At 44.7% G+C, this 8,209-nt stretch overlaps 1 protein-coding gene across 2 annotated transcripts in view; it reads right to left on the bottom strand.

Moving 5' to 3' along the window:
- Positions 1-430: 430 nt before the first annotated feature.
- The window catches only part of ACE (angiotensin I converting enzyme), a 56,470-nt gene continuing 48,691 nt past the window's right edge, over positions 431-8,209 (bottom strand). For both annotated transcript variants that reach the window (XM_066586207.1, XM_066586208.1), the window contains exons 20-25: positions 7,274-7,497; positions 6,014-6,158; positions 5,745-5,843; positions 1,669-1,791; positions 1,362-1,543; positions 431-951 (exon numbers count right to left, since the gene is read on the bottom strand). In XM_066586207.1, coding sequence (XP_066442304.1) covers positions 740-951; positions 1,362-1,543; positions 1,669-1,791; positions 5,745-5,843; positions 6,014-6,158; positions 7,274-7,497 — 985 coding nt within the window. In that variant the 3' untranslated portion in view covers positions 431-739. The remainder of the gene's footprint in view (positions 952-1,361; positions 1,544-1,668; positions 1,792-5,744; positions 5,844-6,013; positions 6,159-7,273; positions 7,498-8,209) is intronic.

Here is an 8,209-nt window from a genome sequence, read left to right as displayed (position 1 = left end):
CCACCAGGTATCAGGGCCCAATGAAATGCAATTTATGCACCTACTATAGCTATACCCTGACCAAAGATGGGTCAGCAGTAAAGTGTGCAGTCTCCAGGAGAAAATGCCAGGACGTTCTGGGCTGAATGTAAATAAGATTAGTTACCAGATTAAATACTTTAACACTCCCCCTTCCCTGCAAAACCTGTAAAATCTGAATATATCTTAAAAGGAAACAGATACAGGCAGTTTAAGTGCAGTTTCCTTAGAGCACCAAGTCACTTTGTCCTGGCCCTGTGTGTACTGAACCACTGTTTGAACTAGTACCGGTTATCTTTTTGTAGCTCAAGCCTTGATTGCTCAGGTCAGTCAGTTGGTTGCACATCGTGGACATCGATTTAGGCAAATGAGACAACCGGTAATAATGTTGTAAAGAATTCAAACCGGCAGATTTGTTCAGTTTTCACTTACAATATTTTATTGCTCCTGTTGATGGAGGAGATTCAACATGATCATAAACCCAACAGAATTTTTGCCTTACCCAGTTACCCTAAACCTCCCTTCCCATTAGCACCTGTGTAAAAGTTCATCCTCTAAATTTTGGTTTGAAGGCGCTAGTGGATTGATCTTTCAAGGATGAAGTTCTTTGCATAGTCAACAAGATTTCCCCTGATGGAATTCACACATTAAGTGTTCCAGAATTGCAGGCAGCAGCCCTCCTACAAAAAGAGGGCACTCTGCTACTTGTAGGCGTTCCAAGTTATTTGAGCTCCAGTTCAGAAGACGATTTCTTTGTCCTTCGTTTCATTTTTGAGAACTGGACACCCAAGACAATGGTGATGACAACCAGGGCTACAGCGAGTACTAAGAGAACAATGGCCCCTGCCGATGCTTGCCCACCGCTCAACGACATTCCCAAGAAGTCGACATTGCTGGACCCGGATGATTGCTCAGTGTTCACAATGGTCAAAGCTGGAATGAGGAAATCATAATGGTTGATTTATAATAAGGGAACCATCATAAAATGGAGTATGGTTCCATACAGGACTATAGCCTTCACTTCATCAAAAATGGAAATGCTTGCTGTAAAGTTGAAACCAACCTAACACCAGGGCAAGCTTTGAGAGTGATATAGGCTGAAGTGGATAGACAGACATGACACTTTTTAGCCTTTTAAACTATAACTTGGGTCTATCAATAGTATACTACAAGTTATCACAGTCCTCAAAAGAATAGCTTAACACAAAACATAGCTTACCCATTCAATTGCTTTAAAAACTGCAGTATAAAGCATCATAACACCTCAAGTCAAGATCAACTTTGCTACATTTGTACAAACAGTATCTTAGAGTGAAGAACAAGTTAGTCTGCCTAGTACTCACATGGAGTCCAGTCGTACTCGGGCCATCCAAGGACCTCATTGTTCTTTGTGTTTTCTTGATCCAACCACACTTTAAGGGGCTCAAAGTACTCCAGAAGAGACTCAGCCGACATGGTAGTATTTCCAGTGATGGCCATCATGACCTCAGGCCAAGGTTTGCTATTACCCAACTTCATGGCATCTCTGCAAACAGGAGACCGTGAATATAAGTCAATGATTGAGAGGTTATTAGTAGAACGGAATACAACTCAGCTAATTGTACACTTAATTATTCATTTAAAGAGTATATAAAGAAACATACTACTCACCCAAGTAACTTCCCAGCCTCCTTGGATTGGTAGATGTCACATTTATGAAGGGGTCCTGTCTGACCTGCAGCTGCACATAAAGCCTTATGGAACTGGAACTGAATCACAAAACTGACAAAGTACCTTAAAAAGCAAGAAAAATAAAAAGGATTTAAAAAGTCAAATGTTGGAAGATGTATAGCGTATAGTAAAATGTATAGGATTTATATACTGGTACTAAATATGGCTCAGTGGACTCATTTTAGCCGTTACTAAACCAGTTTTGAGTAGATACTCTTAATAAATCAATCCCATTGGCTTCCTGTAACAAGTATTCTACTTGAAGAATAGCACTACAGACTGAAGTGTCCAGCATCTTTGCTGGCAGAAAGCAAAGATCTCTACTGTAAGCAGAACTTTATATAATTGCCATCAGATATCTCATTAAAAAAGACAATTTGTCATAAAAAAAACCACAACTATAAACTATAACCGGAATACCTTTTTAAAGTGATCAACTGATCGATCAGTGGGGAGGGTCCGGCCAGTGAGACCGCCACCAATCCCATTTGTGGTGTAGTGTGGGAAGGAGCTACTGATCACACATGAGCAGCAGCTCCATTCCCCACAGAGCTGAGCACAACACTACCTGTATGCCCCGTAGCAATAATTAGAGTGGTACCATGTTCAGCTTTGAAATAGGGAGGGGGGGGGGGGGGGGTCAAAGGTCCCCCTAGTGTCAGGATCAGTAAGGTCCCAGCAGTCAGACCCTCACCAATCTTTTAGTTTTCACCCAGTGGCTGGATAAAACGTGAACGACCTATAACCAGAATACCCCTTTAATGGACACAATATTAATTGACAAACTTGGGGTGCATTCACACAAACAATATTCTTGCACAAGTTTTGTTCAAATAAGAAAAAAAAGAAAAAGAAAAAAAAAAAAATCACTTGTGTCAATGAGTCCATCTTTGGGTGTTCCTTGCCCATTATTTTCAATGGGACCTTTAGAGCGATTGCATGCTGTGCAATGCACATGCGAGTGTGATGCGATGCTTCCCATTGAAGTCGATGGGAGACACTTGCAATCCTTACACACGCGCAAGGATTACAATTTCACAGAAGTGAAGCAATTCTTAATCAAAAACCCTTTGCATCGCTGAAGATAATTCGCATCCCATCTTCATGCGAGAGTGATGCAATTTTTTAAAAATCTGCCCTAGGGAATGTGGGAGATTCTTAAAGCTGCAATAAAATTGCCCAAAAATAGGACGTGAGCGATTTTTCTCTCCTTTTTCCAAGGTAGAAAAATGGCTGCATGTGAATAAAGAAATTGCAATACATGTCTTTTCACGCGAGAGTTCCATCCGATTGCGTTATGGATGGAAGTCATGCATGAAACTCGTCCTTGTGAATGCACCCTGGCGTTTCAGAGGGGAGAACTGGTGTTCACACGGTCGTATGCGTACAATGCCGTGAGCGTTGTACTCATTACAGCCCATACGCTCTGCCAGCAGAGACCACGTATGGTCTGCGATTGGCACTGCGAATGCCTGGAAAGGACACAGTCGGGGAGATTGGCAGTGCGTTTTATTTTTCCTTAAATTTCCTGCTATATACAGAGCGGGGGATGTGCATCAGAACGCTACCCATACACAATGCATGCTTATGCTACACAAAGTAGTAGAGCATGCCACAATGCATTTCTCCTGTGCGTAAATACACAGTGCCCACACACAGGCGTGAATGGAAAAATGAAAGTGCATTGACTTTGGTTATCTCCATTCATCGTGTGTTATGCACAGGATATACGCATGTGTAATATGCGGTGACATGCCCTTGTGAATGAGCCCCAAGGCTATTAGACAAGCACTAGCGCTAACCTTTTCCCCAACAATTGCTGGGATAAACATGCATGTGCTGCCCGACAATTAGCACTGTTAACACGTTGTAATGGCGCTAATTGTTGCATGGCACCTGCGTGTACATTTTAGGCTGCTGCCCGGCAATTGTTGGGAAATCATGACTGCTAGCACTCAATTGTTCCTCTTAATTGCCAGGCTGCAGCTGAAGCTTAATTAGTGCAATTTCACAAGCATTGATGCTGTGTAATAGCACCAATTGCCAAGTTGCACCTGCGTTTGCAGGTGAAGGACGGCAACTGTCGGGAAAAACACTAGCACTTGTGTAACAGCAGCCTTAGGGCTCTTTTCACACAAGCGTATATCGGCTGCAGTTTTCACGGCCGGCCGATATACGCTATGATCTGATGAGTAAAAACTCGTCAACAGGCACACAAATCTAACGTTTGTGTGCCCGTTTAGATAGCGTGGGCCCAGTGCATATACGCTGAGGCTGCCATACTGCTGCGCCTTCCCTCCCCCTCGCTGGCTCACCTCCTCTCCCCCCCCCCCCCCCCCCCCCTCTGGCTGTTTGCAATGGGAGGGGGTGGGATGGGTCTGAGCCAAGCTCACGCCCCCTCCCTTGTCCACAGTCAGCAATGGGAGGCGGCGGTATGGTGCTTAGCCCCTTAATTGCAAACAGCCAGAGGGGAGAAGAGGGAGGGAGTTTAGCAGTCACACTGCTAAACTCCCACCTCCCTTCTCCGGCCGCTGTCATTGGCTCCCATAGGAGTCAATACAGCGGCCGACGTATTCTGGGCCAAAAGACAGTTCCAGGACCATCTTTACAGCCTGATATAAAAGCACTTGGCGCTAGGTTTGCCCGGCTGGGCGCTTTTACGCCACCGGTATACGGCCAAGTGATCAGCTGCATTGGAATGTAATGCATCTGATCATAGCATATATCGGCCGGCTGTGAAAACGTTGGCCGATATACGCTCGTGTAAAAGAACACTCAGAGTACTGGTGCGTGCAGCATTTCTCCCTTGAATAATGCAGGAGGAGCTCTACTAATTGCAGCCGGCACCTACACAAGTGGGATTTCAATAGAGGAAAACCCACGCAGACATGCGCAGTACAGATTTTTTTTCTCTGCAATTAAGATTGTGGACAGATCGCAGAAAAATTTTGAAGACGGGCTACAGGTCGAACAGCTTCCATTGACTTCAATGAAAGCAGTCCGCACAGAATGTGCGCAAAAAGAGCATGCTGCGATTTTTTCCTCCGCTCACAGAAACTACCATTGGGTTTCCCCAAGTGCGCAGGGAAGAGTTTTTCCATAGCATGCTATGGATGGTATTTGCTACTGATCCACGCTGCGGATGCCTGCCGCAGATTCCACAGCAAAAATCCTTTCATGACCAGCCAGCCCAACTCAGCCAAACCCTGATCGAAATCGCTGCATTTTGCAAGCCGCATGTACAACTGGCCTTAGTCAACTGTTTATCTTAAACCACAGAACCTTCCAAAAATTTAAGTTTTACATTTAAATTTTTACTGCCCAAGTTGTGGGAACTTGTTTTTCTATAATTTTTTTTTTTAATTGAATTTGAAAAAGTACAAAAAAAATGTATGTAAATTGTGGCATTTAAGAATGGCATATGTCATTTGTATATACTAGTTATGCAAGACTCATGAAAGCAAGATCTGTCGCGAGAGAAAGGTTGCCCATGCAAATAATGGGGCCCATTTTCCTGCATCTTGCAGCACACAATTTACATGGGAATATCGGTTTTGTAAATATGGCCTTAAGGGTGCATTCAGACGACCGTATATCGGCCGGCTATTCACGCCCAGCCGATATACGTAGTCTCTCTGCAGGGGGAGGAGACTGGAAGAGCCAGGAGCAGTGCTCTGAGCTCCCGCACCCTCTCCGCCCCTCTGCACTATTTGCAATGAGGAGGCAGAACAGGGGCGGAGCTAAGCTCTAGGAATTAGCTCTGCCCCCATCCCCCCCTCTTATTGAAAATAGTGCAAGGGGGGGCGGGAGCTCAGAGCACCATTCCCGACTCTTGTAGCCTCCTCCCCCTGCAGAGAGACGCCATATATTGGCTGGGTGTGAAAACCCAACCGATATACGGTCGTCTGAATGCACCCTAAATGTGCTAACACCCCATCGTCATGGAAGACGATGAAGTGAAGGTTTAGTGGCAAGTACACAACATGGCCGAGATCTCATGCCTCCAATCTTGTTACCTGATGTAAGGAACACTGGCTGGGATGTGGAACTTGGCTCCTGGATCAAAGTCATTCTCCGATCTGGGAGCTGGTGGACACACGCCCTGGTATTTCAGCCTGGATTTGGGGAGAAGTTAGATTTGTTAGTCATTTTCATATAGGTTCTTCAGCCTGGTTTTCCTGAGTAACTCTAGGACTACTAAAACTCAATCCTTAAGTTAGTGACAGTATATTTCCAGCTGTGTTTTATAGGTCATTTGTCTTTACATGCCATTAACAGAACGGACCTGAGGCTCCACCACTGCTGGTTATATTCAGATTGTGGGATTCTTCCATCAAACACCTTCCAACGCCACTGATCCATCAGGTAGCCAAAGGGCAGGAAGGCAATTTTATCGAGGGCGATGCTCATCATGTAGTTGATGTCACTTTCTAAAGGAGAAATGTAAAAAACTCAATTAGGAACCCTGTGTAAGTGTAGCTCACTCTGATAAAGTGCAATTAGACAAACGTGGAAGTTGCTCATCATAAAACATAAGTTTGTTTTTTCTCTTGAGTCTAAAAGGGACCTTCTACATGGCCTGGCTGTCCCAGCAATAACAGTTCGACTGCTTTTTATAAAGGAGTAGTGGTCGGTTGGTGAATGGAGGCAGAGCAGGCTGAGGAACGCTCCGGCCCTCCGTCTCCACTCACTGTGAACAGGCAATCGTTCGAACAAAGATGGACCAGTGTAAATGGGCAATTGTTAATCTAGGTTTTCTATGCCTGCAGAAACTGGACAAACATTGTTATTAAGTAGTTGCCAGCATTTACACTGTTCGGATTCCTCGGATCCAGCAAGAATCTGAACTCCATGTAAGAGGGTGCTTTACCATAGAAAACACCTCCAATCAGGTAGCAGCTTTAGCTCTCTCCCCCTCCCCCCAGGTTTCCTTCTTACACACCTTTTGTGGCCTGTAAAAAGGACAATTAAAGTTAAGAATTTTATTACTACAAGCATAATATACACGAGGCTGTAAGTCACTTGACTTTCCCCCCTGTAGGGAAAAAAAATATGAAAAGTTTTTGGGAAAGCCAAAAAAAAAAGCAACAAGGGGGCGCTATATAGTGTAGTAAACTTTGTTTACTAGGAAAAGAGAATACCAATGGGGGGTGTAGATTGAGGGGAGCTAAAAGCTTTTCTGAGGGCACCCAGAGAGTCTATCCCTGGGCTCAAGATTGGGTGCAATAGTTAGATATTTGCCTGAAGACAACCAATGCATAGCTTTAATATTCTTTGTTAATAAAAAAGTTTTTTTTTAGTTTGGAACCAGTCTGGCATTGTATTGGGATCAGCCCACATTGTAGTAGGTTTGTTTTCTCTTACGTTTTTCTGCAGGGTCTCTACATGGGAAATAATGGAACAGCCACTGCTAGATTTCCCCACGGAGTTGGCCACATGGTGCAGTTATACGTGGGCTTCACTTTATAATGGCCCATTTCATAGTTCTTTAAACATAATCTAGTTACGGGGTTACATGCAGTCACTTCTATGGTGTTTCTCTTACCGTAGTTTTCCTCCAGTTTATCTAAAAGTTTAATAGTGAAGAGATGTTTCGGGGTGGAAACGGACAGGGCCATCACGTCTCCGATAGCCTCGTGGAACCCAGGATTGGCTCCTTCTCTGAAGGAAACTGGCTGATCCTTGTATTGTAGGAAATACTGAACATGTCCCATCTCGTGGTGTACGGTGATGAGGTCGTCCATGTTGACTACTGTACACTGCTTAATTCTACAAGACAAACAGGAAATTATCTAGTGTTCAGTGCTCAACTACATTTCACTATAATGATCATTTTCAAATGCAAATTTTTGTATGGGGGGGGGGGGGGGGGTTGTCACAGGAAACCAGGTGAAAATTGGTCCAAATACATCACCCGTCTTAGCAATCACCAAGACCACAGCAGAGCTGGATCCCGTCAGCCACGGTGGGGTAAGTGTAGTTCACTTTAATATAGGGGGTCCCATTAAAGCTGGCTTGCATAGTAACTGAACCCCCTTAAATTAAGAGTCTCTTCGGGATACCACTGTCAAATTTTTCGCATAACCACCAAGCTATTTTTCTTTAATAGGGGTTTTCCAGGGAGAATACTACTGATTAGCTATCCTTACGATAGGTCATCAATAGAGATGAGCGAACGTACTCGGATAGGCACTACTCGTCCGAGTAATGTGCCTTATCCGAGTACCGCTGTACTCGTGCTGAAAGATTCGGGGAGCGCCGCGGAGCGGGGAGCTGCAGGGGAGAGCGGGGAGGAACGGAGGGGAGATCTTTCTCTCCTTCTCTCCCGGCCGCTCTGCCCCGCTCCGACTCACCTGTCAGCAGCGGAGCACCCCGAATCTTTCAGCACGAGTACAGCGGTACTCGGATAAGGCACATTACTCGGACGAGTAGTGCCTATCCGAGTACGTTCGCTCATCTCTAGTCATCAATAGTTGATTGG

The sequence above is a fragment of the Eleutherodactylus coqui genome, chromosome 13, assembly GCF_035609145.1.
Source record: "Eleutherodactylus coqui strain aEleCoq1 chromosome 13, aEleCoq1.hap1, whole genome shotgun sequence".
Taxonomy (NCBI): Eukaryota; Metazoa; Chordata; class Amphibia; order Anura; family Eleutherodactylidae; genus Eleutherodactylus; species Eleutherodactylus coqui.
This window is presented reverse-complemented; position numbering and strand designations above follow the sequence as displayed.